Raw genomic sequence first — 22,692 nt, forward strand, 5'->3', positions numbered from 1 at the left:
ACATCTTCGCAAGGCAAGGGAGTTGATGTCTTTAAATAAGGAAAGCATTGAGGTTTAAATATTCTCAGATTCAGTCAAAGAGTACTTGGTTTATTTACCCAAGCTCAGTAAGGGTTTGCTTACTAACATGCTAAATTTGCATCTGCACTTCATGGGTTAGCATGTTTACAGTCTATAGCACTATTGTCAGGCATTGTGTCTAAAAGGAGAACTGATAACTAGAAGTTAAGAGGTAATAAGCAACAGCTTTTTAAAAGCTGATTCACTGTAAGTCAGTGTGCGAGCACTCCTCAATCTGTTTCAGTACAAAGTCAGACAGTTTCGGTAATATCAACTCCAGCACTGCCCGAAACCTGCCTGTTGGATTTCATGTTAAAGCAGAAAACGGGCACACCGTCAGGTGCAACTGAGATGCTTTAAGAAGCTGCTGCATCTTAGCTGAGGACAGATTTGTTTTTTCTCTGAAGTGGATTAGCAGTGTTGACGGGATGAAGCAGGCAGATTTCAATAGCTGCTGAAGCTGAGGAGCACTTTCTAGGCAGGCTCCTGGTGTTGCTGCTCTGATGAGAGCCCCGGTGCCCACGCTTCAGGGAGAGCAATGGTTGCTGCGCCGGGAGGCTCGAGTGCGCCCCGGCTGCCCGCGGCGTTGTCTCTGCGCCCGGGCGCTGAGCCACGCCGGAAGCGCGGGGCCAGAGCCAGGCAGCCACAGCTGACCTCGAGGGAACTTTGTCCCTGCAGGAGGTTTGAACTTGGGCCACGTTTGGACACGGGCCACGTTCTCAGGTGCTGGGAATTGAGGCATATTACTCCAGCTGCGGAAGTAGGTGGATGTGTTCAGCCCGGCATCTATAGTAACTCGCTGGTGTTAATTGTCTTGTGATGTGAGAAGGGGCAAGCATGTGTTTTCTGCTCCTGTGTTTTGGTAGTTTGCCATGGCTTAGGTGTGAGACAAAGATCTGAACTCTGTTGAGCTTTGTAAACAGGAAATTATTACCTTCCTCAGAGAAGGGCAATTTGAGTAATTTGTTTTATTTGTTATAAACTGTCAACGGGTTTATGTTTGAGGGTAGAGCACCAAAAAGGCATTTGAAACTTTGGATGTTTTCTTATGCTGTCTTCTACCAGCTAGTATAGTGCAATAAAAACTTTCTCTGATGGCAGGCTGACAGCTGCTGTTAGGGAAAATGCTTCAGGGGTCTATTCCAAGATCAGGCATATATTGCTACTATGCTTGGATGCACAGATTTCTAATGTATCAGGCAATGCATATAAGAGAGATGTGTTTGTGGTAAACCATTCAGAATTAACTGTATTTTCATAATTTAAAATTCAATCAAAAAGAGAAACTTGGAATTGATTGATGAGTTTTTTGATGGAAAGTGACATTTTGAGGGTTGAAGAGTGCTGTTAAACTGTATTCAAATGAATAATTCAGACCTTTGGAGAATACATTCACAATTGCAAATTGCAAACACGCAGGAAAAAAACACGGATAAGTGGTCTAAACATGGAATCAAGCAAAAAATATACCCAAACCATCTCATAAAGCCAGATAAACTTATGGAACTAGTTATTATTATTTTTAAATGAAAAATGGTCCTGTGTGATATGAAGACCTTCTGGACCAGCTGATATAAATGTATTCTAAAGCAGAGTCTGAAGAGGTGCTCAAAAACATTTCTGGGGACAGGGTTGGAGATAAGAGGGTAAGGAAAGAAAGGAGAGAAATAAACAGTGAGGACAAAATAGAAATTAATAAAATATCTACTAGCTGTAATATTTTTTCAGTTTCTAGAAAATTTAAGTGACTAAAGATTGCAGATTGAGAGAGACATGATATAACAGTTATGGATGTCTTGGACTACAAGTGAGATATTCTTTGTTTTGTCAAAGAAAACAATTTGATGTGTCCTGTTTCTCAGTGGCTAACCCAAGCAGAATTCCCATTCATCTAGGAATTTCAAGAAAACTTGTTCATTAGTCTCTGAATCGCAGAGCCTGAATCTTTCCCCATCCTGGATTTACACTGGAAGAGCTTCACTATCTGCAGTGGATTTGTATTAAGTGAATTCATTTAATACATTCCTAATTTGTCAGTACTCAGGTGCAGGCGCACTAGATTTGCATAGAGAGTTGTGGCAATTGCTCACAGAAAGTGAAAAATTATACAGTTTACAGAAATGAGAACAGGCAATTTGTGTGATTGTGTAATAACCAAATGATCAAAAAATGGCCTAAATAAAGAGAACTCATCATCTGAAAGTGTTTACCTAGACATGCACACCAGGAAAATGTTTTCACTTGGAAAAAAAAAAAAAGAAGCCAAGCAATCAAAACAGAATTAGAACAGAAACACATGGTATATGGAAAATCTCTCCTGATAATTTATGTTTCAGATCACGGTGTCAGGCTTGTTTTGACCATCTGCGATGCTTATGGTTCCAATAACTTCTTCCTTATTTCTGACTTAAAATTCCCGATGCTTGGTTTTCTGTGGGATAGATTCTTGTTGCTTCCTTAGTGGCAGCTTTTAAATGTTTATTTTTCACAGAGAGAAAGAAAGCTGGATCAAAAGATCTGTATCACTTCAAACTAAGTGAGAGCATAGCAGCATTGTGTGAGAACTGTTACGTAAAATGGCACTTGCTTTCAGGGAAGTTGGGATCCTGTACTTTAAATACACAGAAATAAAAAACTTTCATGACTTTAATGTCTCTAAGTGTCTCTGATTTACAGAGCTCCTTATACTAATGACATATTAGCAAATAACAAGTAGTTATAGCAATAGTCTTGCTACAAGACAGATTTTCCTATAAAATGTAAGTATATCTACATCTTCAACTTAGCTGTTCAAAAGCTTAGCTGTCAGATCCCTGGTAAGTATAAAGTCTTACAGTTAATCAGAAATACCATCAGGGTCTTGTTTTATTTCATCTTTGTCAGTTACAATTCACATTTCCAGCTCTTCACTGCAACCAAAAGGTCAAGAAATCAAAGAAAAAAGCCTGGGGTTCTAAAATATTTCCCTGACTTTAGACATCAGGGCTTTAAGCAAAATATTAAATATTTTAGAGCTCCTGATGGAAAGTTGTGAGAGCTCGTTATGTGAAACTATGGAAGTATCTACCATAGTGACTCAGATAAGGCACATCTCCGTAATAAGAGGTTTTATGAAGATCTTAAAAAACAAACTGTAATTGCTTTAATGCTGTCACATATGGATCTGTTTCCAGATACTGGGTCCAGCTTACCAACCTGTGAAATGAAAAACGTTTCCTTTCAATTGAATAAGAGTGGGATTGAGTTCTCTGCAACACATCCTTCAGACGAAGTGCTTTCAGATGGCTTTCTCTTTGTATAAAGGAGTTCATCTGTTGGCCATAAAAGATACAGAATTATAAGCAGTGAATCAGAAATCAAGTGTGCAGAAATGTGTGGCTACAAGTCAGAGTCCCAAGGGTCAAGCCAGGTGTTCCTTTACTGAACATAACATTCCTTTGTTATGCCAGATAGATGTCTATATTTACAAGTGGATTACTGCACAATGTTTAATGGATATAATTACATTCATTATCCTAAAAAAGCCCATATATTCAAATATTTAATATTATATGTCAGAAATTACAGAATAAGATTATATGACTGTTGCATCACTACATTACTTAAAGTAGTATTATGTGGCTGCATTTTGTTAGGTGACTATTATGACAATTGCATTTTCACAAGTATTATGACAAACAGACCAGTTTCTGCAGATCCAGCGTAGTCTAACATTGAAACAACTTGCTGTTTAAACTGTAGATGAACATCAACAACTGTGTAGTGTAAGATTCCTATGTGATATGGCTTCCCAGAATATGGAATAACTGTATGACCTATATATATTTTTCAGAGGAATTTAAGAAAAATAAAAGCAGAGTATGCCTCAGATCACTGACCTCTGAACTTGGCATCTGTGTGCAACTGAAGCTAGGGAATACCTCGGGGTTCTTTTTAAACATTTATAATTGAAATAATCATAGTATCAAGACCCATGAGGAAGAAGAACGGGTAGGGGAGATATCAAGAATTAATTTTTAAAAAGGTTACAGAAAATAAAATCGAACACTGTAAAGACCATGATACTCTCTAGCTCCCCTAATCAATGACTATTGACAGAGTTGAGAAAAGATGCTTAAAAGCTTGGTTTGTGACTGCTACTTAGGAATCTCATAAATTAAAAAATAAATTGTAGCAATGTAAGTCTTCTTTGTTAAAAGAATAGAGCGCATGATATGCTTTGAGGCACATCTGACTCTAAAGTATAACGGAATCGTTCAGCAGCAACTAGACTGCATGCTGCATATGCATGTTTCATGTGAATGATGCTTAAGAAAGGAAGAATTAATGGGAACACTGATTTTGATCTGTTCATTCATAGTAAAGAAGCTGTGGTCTTTTAAAGCCTTCTGGAACATTTCAGATACAATTATCCAATCTTTTAAAGGACTCATGGTAATTTTGGTTCAGGTTTTTAAGTGTTTTTTAACCTGTTCAGTCAACTATCATTTGTAGAGTGCTTTGAAGATGTAAAGCATGATCGAAATGCCGTGTTTCATAACTAGTAACTCACTGGTTTATTTTTATGTGTACGTTGAGTATTTTGGACAGGAAATAGAGAAACAGAACATACATGCATTTCGGAAGACCATCTGTTATGACGAAATGACTTCTTCAGAAGACTACTTAGAGAGAGCCATACAGGAAATGCTTCATCTAAGAACAAAAGCATGGTGACTTCTGAATATTACATCACCAAATGAGGAACCCACAAGCAAGACATAATTTCTACTGTAAGTACCACTATTACAGACAAATATTCAAAATTTAACTTAGTTTAGTTGAACTTTATAATTTGTAATCAGTTTTCATGGCTTGAGATGGTGGGCTAGAGTGTAAAATTACATTAGTTGATTAATAATGAACTGAGAGAAAATGCCTCAATGACATACATATCAATTTTAAATATAAATGTCTTAATTCAGTTAATCACCTTTCTTTTGAAATGTTTACCTCATATTAAGGTCTATTTAAACACAAAGCATGTGTATGTATCTAAGATTTGCTATATCTGGATGACATAATTTACACAAAATTCATCAGTTATCGAGTATGTTATTACTGAGAACGCTTAGTTGGGAAGCTGAAGATGTCCTTAACTTTGATCTGATCACAGATACCACTGAAATACTGTGCATATTTATTTACATACAACAATGTGATGGTTAATTTGGAGCCTGGGGTTTGGGAAACTGTTGAGCAATCTGATCTTTATCCAGCAAACCACTTAACACATGACTTCACTTAAAGACATTACTATAAATAGTCCTACTATAGTCAAATATTAGAGATGCTTGTGTTTTTCTTTGGGGAATTATCAACAGGTATGCAAAGTTTTCTCAGGCCCTGAAGGAAAATCATAGCCAAAATTTGAGAAAGAAAAAAACACTACTCTAGTGCTTAGACCACATGAGACAAGAAAATCTGCTTTCAGAGACCTGTTCTGCTTGATTCAGGCTAGGGACTTGGACCCTAGATTTCTGAATCAGAAATGAGTCTTCCAACCACCACAAAATCAGCTATTCTGGGTGTAGAATATTTCTTTTTTTCTTTTCCAGGCTTTTGTTGTTGCTGTTGTTCTGTTTTGTGTCTTTTTGTGCAAAACTTTAGAAAATCTGTGCTTCTCTCCAATAAGATGTATGAGTGGTTTTTGTTTCTGAGCAAGGAAATTTTCTGCTGCTGCTTGGTTGTCCGTAGTCCTCAATGACCGTAAAGCTAAACAGAATCTTGAGTAATTTCACTGGATTGGGGATAAACTACTTATCACCTTCACAATAGAACTTTCAGTGCCATATAATGGAACTCTATTCTTTAATGCAATTCTGTTGTTTAGAGAGTTACATCTCTCCTCTCAGTCACTGTTTACTGTTTAACATATCTGAATTTATGCTAAAATTTATCTTCATTCTGAATGCTAAATTATGCTCAAATTATACCATCCAAGATATTTAACACTTTTTACTGAAGTACCACATTTTCTTGAATTAATTGAATCCTTTATCACGTATTCCTTTTACTGTTTTAAGACATTTAATATCAATGTAAATGTTCAGACTGGAATTACTGATTAAAAAGTCCAGCCTACAGTGATTTCTCCTTGTTTTACTTTCTTTTCTTCTTTTCCCTCTCAGAATATCAGTGAATACATACTCTCCTGTAGTATTATTTTAACAATGCTTTCTGAAACAACATCGGAGGCTTTAGATAATCTGTCAACTGTTAGCTGTACAGCTGAAGTAGTTTTGAATCTTTAGGAAACTAACAAACTCAAACATTCAATTTTAAATATTGGAAACAAACAAAAAACCACCTATTTTTATCAACTTTTATCCCATGGTCCTGAAGAGTTTGGAAAGCAACTGAAGTGAGTTATACAGAAGTACCAAGACTGCTGTAGCACCCAAATGCACAGGAAGTGTGGCAGCTGTTCCATAGTCTGCAGCAACACTACAAACTGCCCGTGACAAGTGAAGAATACATTTGTAAAGTTAGAAGGACACCTTAGGCAGGCAGAATGTAATTACCTGACTAGAATTGAAGTAAAGTCTCAGGATGACCTGGGAAGGAAGGTATCACTCACTGTGAGTAGGGTGTCAGGCTGTAATGTTCTGAGAATATTTACTATACTGAGTAACCTGCAGTACAGTCATAATTTGAAATGATAGAACAATAAAGAGAAAAATGTACAATGTCGGTAATTTTCAACGTAGTAATGAATGATAATGGAACAGAGCCATCACGCTATATTGTACAATCTACATTTTGTAAAATGTATAACTTCAGATAAGATATTTGCTGTCTTTTGGGTGAAATCTCACCAACTTTAGTATTTAAAAAAAAGAACTTTTCAAAAGAAGGAAGTAGCTGCTTCAGTCCTCTCTGAAATAGAAATTTCACACATGGACTTGGATTAACAGGATACAGTCCTTTCTGTATCTGTAGCATTAAATCTGATGGATATATTAGAGTACATCTTAGAGGACAATTGGTGCACCACATGTAAGAGGAATGTGGAAGTGAATATTAGCCATAGGCTGTTGCCCAAAGCCTTGTCACATGAAAAATAAATTCTAATACTTATGAGCCAACCAGATCAGACATGATCTACTTTGAAGATGCCTCTAATAGACTTCTAATATGTCTTTAGGGTTGTCAATCCTGTTTCTATGTTTGCAAGACAGGTGTTGCCAGGAAAGGCATAATCTAAAATGAGAGAGGTGAGGTTAATAGCAGAAATAATGGAAAATCATGACAGCCTAATACCACAAACAGTACCTCAACTTCATTTTCTGAGGATGTTGGAGAGGCTGAGGTGAGTCTGTTAAGAGAATAGAAAAGAGAAAGTAACATATTTCTGCTATTTTCTGAATGCCTTGGAAATAGGTATTATGTTTGAAATTGAAGTAAAAAAAGGAGAAGGCTGTCCCAGAGCTAGCACCAGTTGTTTGACCAACTGTCTGCTTTTCAAATATTTTTGGTACTGCCTAGATCATGCTCCTGCCAAATGGAAGATGTTATATTCTTGTAGCGTTTGTTCCATTATGCCACCGTTCTTCAAACTTTCTAAAGTGCTTCAGATTAGCTAAGGAGCTGCATCAATAAATATATCCAGGCATTTGTCAGTCCCCTGCAGCTGTAAGGACTTCGTCTGCAGAGACTATTTAAATTTATGTATGCTTAGTATGCATGCTTTGTGTTTCTTCTGGCCTTTGGTGAGAATTCTACCATGGTCAAGATTTTAAAATTGGAAGTGTACCAAGTGCAGAACAGAGGTAAGCTGAAAACTGGGAGAAGAGGATGAGACAGGGATTGAAGAAGAGTGAGCAAAAAAATAGTTGGAAATTAATTCTTAATAACTGTAAAGTATAATGTCTAAAAGATAAACAGTACTGACTAAGCATGTGGGAGAAGTAGAGAGGCATCATATTGAGGTAAAAGAGACTTTTCATATTCTTCTCATATTTTAATGCAATTGGTTGCCATAAATGAAATAGATAGTAGCTTAATTTCCTCATACATATAACCACTTCCCCTCTTAATTATTTTGTATTGAAAAGAGAAGATTTACTTCCTACTTCCTCTCCAGAAGAGAGGGAAACCGGTCTATGCTGGCAGGCAAATTCATATAACATTCAACATGGTGTAACGCTGAATCTTCAGTATGATGTGGTAAACCACAAAATAGCATGAAGACAAATACCTTTTTTTGGCATCCTTCCACTGTATTGTTTATTACATCCTTCTTTATTTTTGACTAACAGAGAGGAAAAAATACATGATTTAATGTAGTCTTGACCACTTACTAGCAATTTAGTGTTTTGAAACAATACTAACATTATCGTAAATGCGTAGAATTTCCCATGCCTGAGTTTTGAGTTACTCAAAGAGAACATACCTTTCTTACAGAAGGCCAGAGTGGGCTGGGAGAAGGATGATTTTATTCATGCCATGTTTCATATAAAGATGCAGGTTAACAGCAAGAAGTAATTCAGCAAATAGACCGCAGCCCAGGATTCCACAAGAGTCTAGCACACATTTGCATTTTTTTTTCTTCCTCCTCTTTTGCATCCCCATGAGTTTAGGCCAAGATCTAAAAATTCTTTTCCCATCAGGTCTCTCTGCACACTTTCACTAAAATAAAACTCAGTATATTATAGTGATGGATAGAGTAGCTGGAAATGCATCTTTGCAGGTGGACACTGATCTCCAGCTGTGCAAGTCATTTTATTTCTGTTGCTCAGTACTCTATGTATAAAGTGGGATCATGATGGCAACACTTGTTTTCTCTTGCCTTTTTTCTTGTTTATCTAGCTAGACTGCAAAGTCCCCATTGTTTCTTGATACATACTTCAGAAGTATCCGAAATAAAAGGACTTTTCAGCTAGTCAAGGCCCCCAGGTGCTAATATTCAAAGGCAAAGACCTACAAATAGATTAGAGAAAACCAAATTCAGCAATGTACTTCATTCTACAAATCAACCTTACCACTGCAGCTATGAGTAAGAGTCTATGCCTCTGTGTCCATTCTGTGGTCCTTGAGATATGTGTGGCCCCTGTTCCTTGAAGGTATCACAAAAGCAGAAGTGAGGGTGTGTTGGAGGGTGGGCGGACAGCGCTGGTAGCCTTGAAGCCCAGCTGTGCACTCATCCCAATCCTTCCCTGAAACAAGAGGGAGGCCCTAGAAAGCCACTCTCCTTTCCCTCCTGTGCTCTCCTCCCAGAGCTCCTACTCTTGTTTAATCTCTGATCAGTCTCTTGTCTTCTCAGCCATATGAAAATTTTGGTATCTGGTTTGTAGGGTCAGCTACAAACAGGGCTTGGTTCAGCTTGGTTTTATTTTCGGCTTTCCTGATCCTGGACTGCTCTGGGGATGCAGATATTTGGGACTGTCCACTCCCAGTCAACTTACATGGAATCCACAAGGTCTCGGCAGGTTCTGGTTCCTGTCAATACAAACAATCCCAAATGTTTGGACAAAAGAATCCACTGTGATTTTTCTGAATAAGAACTGAATAAAAATAGCTCTGACCTTGAGTTTTGGCCTCCTGAAGCACTCTCACAGCAGCAGTCTCCAAAATCAGCGGCAGAAGTTGCAGAGCATCAGGCTGTCTTCATTGTTCAGCTCCTGTTAGCGTTTTGGAAAGAGATGGAAGTCAGCTTTCTTTGGTCAATATTTATTCTATGAAAAGGCACTTAGTAGATAAAGCAGGTAGCTCAAGTTCACTGTAATTTCTGTAACTGATAGGTGAAATGCCACTATGCAACAGTGCAGGGTTATGCTGCTGCAGCAAGGGGTTTTAGTCACAAGACCAGTGGCTGAGAGCTGGCAGTGATGAAGCTCTGCAGTGCTGAAGGAAAGAAAAGACCATATAGTAATCAGCCTGCATGGACTGGGGAGGGAGGGAGAGGAACCAAGTAGTGCTCCAGGCAAGAGAGGCACAACTCTCCAACAGAGGGTACCTGGTGATAGAGCTTTCTGCAGAGCATTTTTTTAACTGTCGCCTCTATCCAACTAGATCAAATTAAGTTTAACACAGCTCTGTAACTTTCCATCCCTGTATGCATCAAAGCTTTCCTTACTTACCTAATGGAACTGCACTTCAGTAAGATAAAAGAGAGAAAACTCTGACAGATTGGGTACTAGATTGTTACTTTAATCCTTTTGCTGAAATGCAAATAAGTCCTGTATTTACAGAACAGAGTTAACAGCCAGTTTTTTCTTTATAAAGCTTTGGTAAAATCAGCCCTCCAAAAGGAAGAATGTCTTTTAATTCTTGAAATAAATCCATTGCATTGTAGGGACATTTAACTGATTAAGTAATCAGTATTTTTTATTTTATTTTTTCAAAAAGAGCTCATGCAGTCTCTTATTAAAGACTTTTAGGAAGACGAAAAAATCACTCTCTAAAATACACTTTACATGTGTTCTGCAAGAATATGCATTCACAGATTTATAAAAACATTCTGTTCTTAGGCATAAAAGCAGAATTCCTTTGGCAATCCATAACTTTTTAAGCAGAAGCCTATTCTAATTACTACTTTTATTTCCAAAAAAAATGAAATTAAAAACAAAACTTGGGATGTGCTAACCCACATGAGACAGCAAAAGCATTAAAATGCCAACCAGTGAGCTTGAAGCATCAAATTTTGCAAAATTCTAGTTAGAAATCGATAGAAAGAGAACCAGGGTGTTATTATAAAGAGGGAGCTTCATCTCTCTGTCCCATAACATCTAAAATGTTTTAACTAGCACCTAAATTAAAATGAAGGTGTTTTCTCCCCTATTCTGGGGTGGATAGTAAATATCAGGCTAGATAGAGTAGCTCTGCCTTTTTTTTCTTAAGTTATGACTAAGACTGTTGACCTTAGCTCTTTTCCTGGATGAATAGTCCTGTCATAGCAGATAACTGTGCTTGTGGACAGGGACCAGATAGTGGAGCTCGGAGGCAGCTTTTCAGTTTTAACTTTGGAGCTACAACTTTGATTCTGGCACGTGAAATGGATTTACAAACAAACAAACAAAAACAAGCAAACAATAATAACAACAACAACAAAAGTCTAGCTTGAAAGTCTGCTTCCAGCAGACAGGAAGCTGCCTTCTAGAAATGTGTTGTCTCTGCTGGTGTTTGTAAGAGCATGAGACCACAGTGCTGATAATACTCCTGCGCAGGAAGGAGAAAAGGGGAAGAGGTGCCTGTGTGTGAGATGGGGGTATTCACTTTACCTGTTTTGAGTAAAGATAGGGGTATTTTTAAGGAACTATTTTGATTTTAACAGACAATTTAATAAATTTATAAATCCATGAACAGCACTTTTCCTCTGAATGAAAAAAAAAGAAATGTGTTAAAAATTAACTATTACGAAGAATGAAGGATTGTTTTCCTTACTGAAGGATTTTTGTTCCTGGAATTAATAGCCAAAGGAATTGTGATTCCTAAAAATGAAATATATGGCCCTGGAGTGACAGTCATTGAAAACTTCAAGTTTGATTTCTGAGTCAAACTGAAAGCTACTAACATCACCTGGAGTGTCTTCTTACTTCTATGGATTTTTGGGAAGACCAATATATCCCATATGAGTTATTTAAATACTAACCTGACTCCTGTTAGCAGAAAAATGTCTGTTGCTGGCTACACATTACAAAAAAGCTGTCACTTCTTTCTAATTTTGAATGTGCACATGTAGCAATTAAAAATTCTAAAATATATCCTGATTATTTCTAATACGGATCTGGGCTGAAATTTTTTTTTTTTTTTTTTAGTCTTTGACTCTTCACAAGTTAGAGTATTCACTTATTTAAAAGCTTGGTGAAATTAACTGATTCAAAATACATAAACTTAATTAGGAAACTACTATATTTATTTCAGGATCAGTTAAGACTGACTATAACACTTCTTTGCCGTTGATGACAAACATGCGGTGTGAGGAGAAGCCAAGAGAAGAATAACATTTTTTCCACAAAATTAATTAGCAGTTTGCAAAATTGTAATGGAACAATATATTGGATGCATATAGATCAGCTAGAAAGTAATAGCTAGAAAGCAACTTACTGGAGCTTATAACCTCACTTTTGCCTGCTGCCTGATAAGCATATGAGTCTCCATAAATGAAATCTGTAGGATTCCCTACAGGCATAGCAATCCACTTAGAATTGATTGACATATAGAAGAAACACTGCCAGCCCTATGTTCCAAGCCAAAATATGTTGCTCGTTTCTGTACTTTACATGGACTAAGTCTTGCACCAAAGCTGAAAAGAAATTATTTTGGTTTCATAAATTCCTGCTAAAAATGTTATACATAGGTTTTTTAGGGAGAAAATGTTTTTGATTCCTTCTCTCCCTCCAATATTTGAGGTAGTGTAGGCTTTATCGTATTATAACCTGAGAGTCTGTTAATAAAAAAAAGATCTTTCTTAACAGACAGTCACTTGAACGATGGAGTGGTGGTTACTGAACTGTTCATTTGAAAACTCATCAAGTTGCACAGTAGTCACAGAACCTCCAGCTTTATTATCCTTTATGCCACTGAGAAATGCCCACTAATTTGTTATTTTGCTTTCATCATATTCCAAACCAGAAATGTGTCATCGTCCAAAAATGTGGTGGCGGATAACTGAGAGGGGCAAGTGAAAGGTCAAATCTTTTGCAAACTGGTAAAACCACATAGCTTAAATTTAAAAAGAAACCACAGTATATGATCAGAGAAAAACAACTTATGGGTTGTAGTATAATTTATAAAATAAAGAACATTGTCATTAAGGGCGCCTGGAACAGTAGCACTGATGAATAAGGCAAAATTCTCTTTGACTTGCCTTCAGATGTGTGCAGGGTTCTCGTCTGATTGAGGTAGGGGCATTTGTTTGGACTTTCTCTGTTGCATCTAATAACTCTTTTATTTCTTCCCACTCTTCACAAAAACGTGTAGGAAACAAGAACTCAGTGGGAAATCGTGCCTACATAACCATTTTTTCTTGGTAATATTGCCATTATTCCCCCAAATAGCTCCTTCAATTTTGCCACTTACCATTTGCTTTACGTTTGCTTACAAAACAACTTAGTGCATTGTGTGCACTTTTGTACACACAGGAAAATTAGTAGAATGCTAAAGACAGTGCTGACACCATGCTCTGCTTTCTCAGACCTGTAATTTTACAACCAGAGGAGTCTGAGAGGTTGCTCCAGGATCCTCTCAAAGTCTTGTTCTGACCCCACTCCTTGGTTGATGAGGATAACCTCTGAGATGTTACCACAACACCAGAAGTGGCGGGAGGGATGCAGAGGCTATACATAGAGAACAGGAGTCCAGATCACATCCCTACCTATGACTGCCTGACCTGAGGCTGTGCAGCCTCAGTATCTCTGAGAGCCGAATCTTCATCTTTTCAACTTCAACTTTTTGGAGTCCTCTCACAGTGTAAGTTAATGGGCCATGGTGGCTGTTATGGCAGTACATGCTGAACCGTGCATATACTGGAAGGGATCTGTCTTCAATCTCACCATTCCTATCACATGGAGAAAGCAGAGCCTTGAATGCCTGGTTACACACTAGAAAAACAGATTGTATTTGACTGTTACAAGACCAGCACTTCCCAAACTACTGCTCTACAACTGTCCTGTAGAAAGGGAGGCAGACCAGAAAGGCAGATCTGCAGCACGCACATGTTACCAGCTGAGTCTTACGTGTGTAGTCTGATCTCCCAAGCAAATAAGCATTTGTGCCCAGAGAAGTCCAGGCAGACAGAGGTCAAACTCTGCGGCTGAGTGCAGCATTTTGAAAATCACAATGAACTTGTATTATATACTTATTCTAAAGGTGTGTTACTTCTAGTATAACGTCAGCTATTGCTTGCCAAGAACCAAATCAAATATTGAAACTGTATCCACTACAAATTCATGGAGGAAGTGGTTTCCGTCTTTTGTTTCTTGAGGCCTTTTCTAGAATATTTTGGTGTTTCATATGAGATACTGATTACTTTCAACTCTCATTGTAATTATTCTTCAACGAGGAACTTTGAAAACCATTGATCAAGAAAAGCAGAAACATCACAGATGTAGAAATAATCCAGTCTGGGGCTGAAGTGCACTGTGGAAAGCTTGCATAGCCCCTATTACTTTTTTTGCTATATATGCAGAAAAAAAACCTCTTGAAAAGTGATATGTATCATTTTTGCTTTTGATTTGGAAAGTCCTTTCAAAAAAAAAAAAAGCTGTAGGAGACTGAAAGTGAAACCCTCCAATGGATAAGTCATTTGGGTTTGATGACCTTTGGAACGCAATTTTGTGTGAATAGAGCAGTCATAAGAAAATGGCAGAGAAGAGCCTCACTGAAGAGCTCTTTTGAGGTAGCTCAGCCCTGCTGTAGTCAGTATTTCAGAATATGAACTGCTTTGCGCCATCCGTCTCCTGAGCTACCCTGAGTCTCCCCTCATGTTGTCAGCAATCATAGAGGCAAGACACTCAGAAAATGCTGCACTCTATGGCTCCTCTTGTTCTTTGTATGTGCTGCTTGGGATTGAGTCTGTTTTGAGACTGTGGCAATTACCATCTAATGTGACAGCAATGGCGTTATGTTGGTTCTGTGTTTTACTGAGCAATGGCCAGCTCTTGGCTTGTTCAGCAAAAGCTACTGAACCATAGTAGAAGGTAACAGCACTTGTTCATGTCAAGGTTGGGCATAATTCTTGCAAAGTGTATGCAACAAAAGTAATTTTAGAAAATTAAGGGTAAAATTCCATTGAAATCAATACTGAAACTCAGTGAAACCAACATTTCACTGCAGATATTTAACTAGAGGGTTTTTCTTCATCGTTGCCTAGGCACTGCACATGAGCTGTGTTGCTATTCTCCTGTATAACAAATGTTCTGGGAATCTTTCCTTTAGCTACTTGGAGTTGCTGTGAGGGCCTTGGTTCTCTCTCATTCTACATAAAAGCAACCTAATATTAAGACATCCGAAAGAAGCGGAAATATAGCCTGTGCCTTTCTACTAAGGGTGAAAAGATTAATTCCATGAAAGCCTCAGAGCAAGGATTTGGTAGGAATGGTATACTTCTGGTGTTCTTAAAACACATCTATTAAAAATCACATCTGAAAAGCCTGTCCTTGATGAATATAAGGGCAAAAAACTGTTTTATCGTAACTAAAATCTTCATCAGAGAGAAGAAACCATGTGTTACTGACCTCGCAAAAATGTACATTCTTCTGGCCATTTGTATGCTTCATTCCATTAATCTTCATACAGACTGTAAGGAGGCTGGGGTACTTACATTCAAGAATCTGCCTCAGGTTTCTGTATGCATTTCTGTTCAACTGTGATAAATATCCAGCAGAAGAAAACACCACCATGAAGATCTAACCTAGACTGCTATAGTATGGTAAAAAGAACGCACACATCAGGAATGTAATTCGGTATAGAAGTCTTCTGTGAGATGAGTTACAGAGGCTACTGCTTCCATGGAGAATTGAACGCTTATGCAAAGTGAACAACTTCTTCACAATACAAACATGCTTAACACTTACATAAATGTAAAGCCATGGAGTAGGGTTGTTTAAAAGATCAAATTGAAAACTGGTGGATCGGGAGTACAAAATGTCTTTCGACAGAGATGTAATGACAGGAAAGAGAAGTGTAACTATATGCAGGAAGCACATCAGCAGGCTGTGCAAAACTGTTTGGGATTTCTAGTAAACTACAAGAAACACTGCTTTTCCACTGCAGAAATCCTGGTTTTAACTCTGTGGGTGCAAAGCATCTTCTTTGGAAAGCACAAATTTGTTTAAAGCTATGGAGAGACAGGACTGTAACAGGACTGTGATGACTGAACTGTGGATGCCTCCAGCTATTTAATTTGAGAATATGCAGTAAGCCAGCCTGTATGACAAATCTCTAGACAGAAAACTGTCAGCCATTATGCAAAGGGTCTATCCTGGCAGAGGCTGGCAGCCTTCAAAAGTAAGAAGGGGTGGAAGTCTACTGTGATCTCTACTGAATTCTCAACCATCCTTTCTAAATTCTCCAACTAGGTAGGGGTTTGTTTAGGAACCTCTGTGCTGGCTTCTCCCAAATGTACTCACTGATCCACTGGGCACTGTACAATTTTCATTTTAAACTAACCCTAAAATGTGTGTCAGACCTGTTTTCCATAATCTATGAGAAAATTATTAGGGTGGGAACTCATGTGTGCAGTTTGCTTTTGCAAAGTTTACTCAACACTGCATATTGCCTTAGACATGCACAGCTTTTGTGCATGGATGTAATTATACCCTGTATTCTAGCTATCGGTGTCTATTTGCATCACTGCAAAGTTAGCATGTAGTAATGGGGATGTAGGAGACTCATGGAGGACTAATGCCTTCATCCAGATTGGTGGCAGACAGAATTAGACAGCAGGAACGCACATCTGGCACAGTAGGGACAAGGCTGTGTTGCTGTACTGTGCTGCCATGAATTGGAGCTAATGAAGTGTTTTGTTTGAGGTATGACAGAAGCCAATTTTTCAAGAATAAAACTTCTCTCACAGGAAAGCACTGGTCTAATTGAAACTTCCCATGGGATCCTTCATTCAGGCTCCACCATGGACACAGTAGTGCAGCTAGCCTACTTGGTACTGCTAGGCTAGCCAGGGCTCCCAATCAGGTAGATTAATGACAGGCTCGTGAGTCTTCATATACCAGGTAAGGGTCCTGACCTACAGTCTAGCTTCTGTTTTGCTGTGTGTGATTGTCTTTTCCTTGGTTCGTCAAGCACACGCACAAAAACACACACACAAGTTTTAAAAAGTCTTCATTCTTTCAGTATGTGGAAGAGGACATTAGCACACATAGGGAGATCCAGCCCCTGACTACCTATATTGTCAAGGCACATGCTGCCCACTCAGTTTAAGCTCCAGGAATTACCTGGCTCCTCAGATCATCCTCAGTGGCCAAGAAGTCATGTCACCCTCTAACACCCCTTAAACAGAGCAAGAAAGGTTTTTATTTACCCAAAGTAAGAAGAATAATTCTGAACACCAGACAAAACTGAAAAATACTGAAAACAGGTAAATAACCAAAACCCCACAACCACCCCGTGCCTACTCTTCTGCTTGATTTTCCTATATCTATCCACAAACACATATTTTGTTCCCTGTGACCGCAGTTCTAGCCCCAGAAAGGGTTGTTCTCTTTTTCACTATGACATTTCTTTTTCACATGGGAACAACCACAGCCTCTTCTGCAATTTCCAAGCATCTGCTATGAACAAAAGTATATGGTAGGGGAGAATAACCTTGCTAACCTATGCAAAAAACAGAGAAAAGAGCATGGGGATTATATTAGAAAGGGTAAAAAAGGGTTGGTAATAGGAAGAAAGGTAAGAAGCAGAAAAAGGGTGTTGCCAGTGCTTTTTAAATCTGTCTTTAAATTATTTACTTGGCACTTTGACAGCCCACAATTTTAACTTTTTCATTCATCTTAATATTTAATGACAATTTTTAATTACACTAGTAACTTGAGGCTATCTCTTAACTCAGCAATAACTTCATCTTCTATTAATAAATGGCACATATCCTCAACTTTGACACTTACTTGGTGTGAATGTTTTGGCTTTGGTAGAATATACAATTCAGGACACCATCATTGCCTTTGAAATCTTAAATATTCTCGAGTTAGTACAATTTTTTGCTCTGGTGATGTGTTATCACTGTGTTTCTCAGTATTACTATTGTTAAAAATACAGGAAATAAGAGAAAAATCCTTTTAAAAAAGTCTGATTCTAAAAGAAATTCTTCCTCCAGAAGATTTTTCTTCTCCTTATTCTGGAAAAGGAACAGTCTGATATTTGAGAGCTGTGGGGCACAAGAATATTACATCTCAGGATCTATGACTGAGAGGGTTTGGGATGAAGAATTTGGGTTTCTTGAGTTGCATGCCAAATTAGCTCCCATTCTGGGGTTACAGCACTTACATAACAGTGGGCTATGCTGGTGTGGAGGCTGCTGGGGGACGGGAACCAATGGGCATGACTTTGCCTGGGATTCAGAGGCCATCCAGCCCAAATCCATGAGGGAGCAGTAAAAGGTCTGGGGACTTGCTGAGCTGTCCACTCTCCCCACAGCCCTCCAAAGCGTATGGTCTGCGTGGCTCTGTGAAGATTGCAGAATGTGGCTTGCAGGGCAGGAAGGGCGGCCAGCTCTCTGTTGAGGTCTGAGACCAATCTCCTGTTTTTGCAGGCAGCATGTCAGATTGTAAATTTTTTGTAAATTGACCAGCCTCTATTTTACAATGTTAGGCTTTTGTTCTCATCCTCCCTATTGGGAGATTGTTCCAAGACCTGGCACTTCTCATGCTTTTTCTGATTTCCAGCCTAAGTTTATTTATGGCATGGTTTTGATTTTGTGCCAACATGGTCCAATAGCTCAAAAACGTCTCTTTGGTATATCCATTCACAGCAGTCTGAACTCTTCTCAGCCTTCATTTTGCCAGAATAAGAGAGTCAAGCTCTTCCAGTTTCTTCTGACACAATGCACCTAGAAACTCCTCTGTGCTCCACTTTGGGTTAATTTTTGTGGAGCACCAGTGATGAGAATGAAGTGCACTGTTCCCCCTGATGTTTCACCAGGGCCTGTGGGATAGCATGCAGTGTTCTGGTAACATGTGCTGGCCATACCTCACCTCATAGACATTGTTGATGTTAGCAAAAAATAATCAATATGAACAAGATGACAGATTTAACAGGACACCTAATAAAATTGGTTAAAATAGACTAGAAGTGGTCCAGGATGTGGCACTTCTTTGTTGTCATATGATAATAACCTCAGGATCAGGAACCAGAACACACTGGCCCACATAAATAGTGATTTTTGCTGGTAGGTCTGAAAGAATCAGTACCCTGCACGTGTGATGTTTGGTGGCTTTCTGCTCAGTTGTTATACACTTTGGATTTGTTTCTGAAGGAGCTAACTCCCAAGTCACTTATAGGAGACCTAGTGTTTGTAAGAATCTCACTCTTCTGAGATTCACAAAGCTTATTAGGCTCAAGTTGCAGCAAGATTTTAAGTATAACCAGACGCTGGGTAGTCTTAGGCAGTAATGTAATATTCCCTGTAATATTTTGTTTTGAACCAGAACAGCTTGACAGAAAGAGACAGAGGAAGACAAGGGTTAGTTTCCCTCCCTCACCAGCTTGCTCCTGTGTTATCTATGCCTGTTATATTGCTGTTAGTTTACCTGTTGTTATTAGAAAGACTCATCACAGTTACAAGACCCAACTTGGGCATTTGCATTAATTACTTTCAAGAGCACTACCTGAAGAAGAGACAGAAAAAAGAAACGTGCATCCAGTGTCAGAAAAGTAAAAGAAAAAGTGAGGAATGAAGAACATGAAAGAACAGCTAAGCACTACGGCTACTGCAGCTAGAATTCTCTAGAAATGCATTAGGTAGCAGGATTAAATGAGAATTTGTCTCTTCAAAAGGAAAAGTTTCTAAAAAGAAAGGTGAGCAAAAGCTAGCTACTTTTTTTCCCAGTAATCTCAGGCAAGCAGCAGTGGATATTGTTTAATAACCTACAATTAAAGAAAAGCAATCCAGTTACCAGTGTGCACTAAAAAAACTCAAGACAGATAACAGTCTTTGAAAGAATGAAATTCTGAGATATTAATTCCATGTGAAATACCAAAAGAGAAATTTATTTAATATTTGTAATAAACTCATGATTATTTCATTTTTTATGGAATCCCTATTTTGAAATCAGATTGCAGGGGTGTTTGGAGACCAAAACTGAGGAAGAAACATCATAGAAGATTCTGATTTAAGTTTAGAAAAAGCAGTTGTAGTTTGCCAGGCTGCAGAACATTCTTGGACCAGCGTGCAAGCTTTGGAAGAAAAAAGGTGATGGCACAGTAGTCTGGGCTGACAAGTCTTAATGAAAAAAAAATGTAGGAACAAAGTAAAAAACGTCAACAGTTCATGTCATATGGAATGAATTTGCACGAAGTAATGTGAAAGTTTACACTTCAAGGAAAAAAATGAGGAACTAAACAATGTCTGGCCTTTGGGCAGAGCTACTATTTTGGCAAGAAACAACACTATTTGTGGAAAGTTGTACCTAAAAGGAAACGAAGTATAAGTGTTCTGCACGGTAAAGATTGTTCAGTGGAAATTGCTCAGATAGAGAGCTATTTCAGATGACTGAAATGACCCCTTGAAGATGAATGGAATTGTTGTTGCTTATAAATTGAATATTGATACACAGGTCAATAAGAAATCTTAAACCAATTTGAATACAAACAATAAAGCCCAAATCATGCAGTGGCAAAGTCAGTTCCGTAATAGCTGTATACAAACTCAATGTAATTACAAAGAACAGTCTTGAAAATATAGAATTCTGCTTATTATTGAAGGAGACAGAGGCTGGAAGTATGTATGGTACTTCATCTCACTGGGAGAATGTATAAGCCAAAAGGCCAAAAGCACTTAAAAGATAAAAAGAAAAACGTACATTGAAAGAAAGTAGAACTGAATGAAGATATAGACAGCAAAGAAAAAAATTATAAGCAAAAGGCAACTGTTGTAAAAGTATATTAAAGAAAAAGTAGAACAAAGATCAGATGTTGTTACACATGTATGCACAACTGAGGAAGCTTTCTATCCGTCATCTGAAGTTGGCAGTTTTTTTCCTGTATGATAGAAAGAACTGAATATAGACTTGGGACCATTATTCTCACTGCCATTATAACTGGGTGGCTAGAAGCACTCAGCATGTACATCCTCATGTCTCCAAGGTTCAAGGTGGAACAGGCTCAAGACAAGACTGGACTGGATGGGAAGGTTATTCACTGGAGATCATTGAGAGTAGCTTAGCCAAACAGTGTCAGGAATGATTCAGATATCACTGATCTTGCTTTGGGGCAGGACATTGGTTAGATGATCTGTTGAGAACCTTTCTGGCCCTATTTTACATTAATGTCTAAGCAGGCACTGACCTTTGTGCATCAGGAAATGGTTGTAACAGGTTCAGTGAAAGATTTAACTTACTCAGAGGTGCAAGAGAGATTTTTTGATTTTCATAGTGTTGAGACACAAATTTCCCAAGATAAGTTTTGGAGAATTTAAAAACAAATGCCCATTACAGAGGAGAAGTGGTCCAGTTGTTTGACTGCACATTGACAACTGAGTAGACAGGGTGGAACCCGAAGCTATTAAAAATTTCTTGTTCATAGGAAACTCTCTACATAATTTTGTCAAGTCACTATTTTCTGGGTCCCACTGATGAAAATGGACGTAACAGCACTTCTCTACCTCAAAGGAGCAGTGAAATAAAGAGCACCTGACGATGTTTAACGTATATGTGCTATGGTAATAAGGCCAATACACATACCTTAGCTAGCCATACTTAGCAAGTGAGAAAATTTCTTGTAAAGACTAAAGGATAAAGCCGCTTTGAATAACTGACATGCTCCCCATTGCGAATTGTAAATTAATGGGTGGCTGTGGTTAGGTTTGGACCATACACTAATTTTTAAAATGATGGATAAGTGTTTTTTTTATCATAGTTCAATTTCATCCAAAACCAAGCTGTGTAAAGTAGCACGAAAGATGCTTTGCTTTCAGATATTTTTCACTGTTGCCATTTGTGCTTTCATGCAGTTAGGAGTATTTTCCAAGAGCTGTGCTCTGTTGAACATCCATGGAAACTTCTTAATGTAGGCTACTTCTGTGTCATGGTACATGGCAGCCCATTTTTCTGGGCTCAGGAGCTGGCTGAATGCCAGTTCTGTACAGGGGCAAGACCCAGCCATGCACCAATCCCTTGTCCCCACACCTCTTTGACCCAGTTCCCATGCAGAGGAAAGCTCAAGCCCACAGCCTGAGCATGAGCCATGGCATGTTCCAGCCAGGCGTTGGTCTGAACCATCTGTGGAGCAGGACCCTGGAGCGTGCCAAGGCATGCTTGAGAACATAGACATTGCCATAGATGATGTGAAAACTGAATGCCTCTAAGTTTTTAGGCTTCCTTTGAAGTCAGTAGGAATTTGCCTTAATAAAACGTGTAAAAATTGAATAAAAGTGTTTAGATTTGGCTTGTTAGGACATGGGTGCCAATAGTTTTATTCCCTAAATCATCATCAGCTAAAAATTTGGAGATTAAGAATACTCCACTCAATTGCTTGCTGGTTAAAGCATTCACAGGGAGGTAGAAGACGTAAGCACAAATCTCTCCTGTCTCCTGGGTGAATGCTTCAGCTACCAAGTTACACTGAATGGTGCCTCTTAGCTCTTTGTTCTCTCCTTTTCCTCCTTCCTTTCCTGCTTTTTTACTCTGTCCCTTTCAAATACCTTAAAAAACCCTAACAAAACAATATCTGGGATCCAAAGTGTGGACAGATTCTCCCTTGAGTGATTTAAATCCCAGAGCGGGACAGGGTTTAGTACAGTTCTTTTTCTGCAGCATTGCAGATCTGGACTGGAAGAGAGCCTGGGTCACCTACCCTTGTCCTCTGCTACTGCATGCAACCACACCATGCAACTCTTTTCACAAACAGGTTAGCCTCCAGCCATCAGCTTGACATTATAAATTTTGTAGCATTAAACAAATATGAAGCTAAGGAGCATAA

The 22,692-nt window shown here is 38.5% G+C and overlaps 1 protein-coding gene across 1 annotated transcript in view; it reads left to right on the forward strand.

Moving 5' to 3' along the window:
* KCNK2 (potassium two pore domain channel subfamily K member 2) overlaps positions 1-22,692 on the forward strand; it is a 112,694-nt gene that overhangs the window by 1,618 nt on the left and 88,384 nt on the right. The window contains exon 2 of the mRNA XM_026102351.2: positions 4,639-4,832. Within this exon, the coding sequence (XP_025958136.1) occupies positions 4,799-4,832 (34 nt within the window). The 5' untranslated portion in view covers positions 4,639-4,798. The remainder of the gene's footprint in view (positions 1-4,638; positions 4,833-22,692) is intronic.

This window comes from Dromaius novaehollandiae, chromosome 3 (assembly GCF_036370855.1).
Source record: "Dromaius novaehollandiae isolate bDroNov1 chromosome 3, bDroNov1.hap1, whole genome shotgun sequence".
NCBI lineage: Eukaryota > Metazoa > Chordata > Aves > Casuariiformes > Dromaiidae > Dromaius > Dromaius novaehollandiae.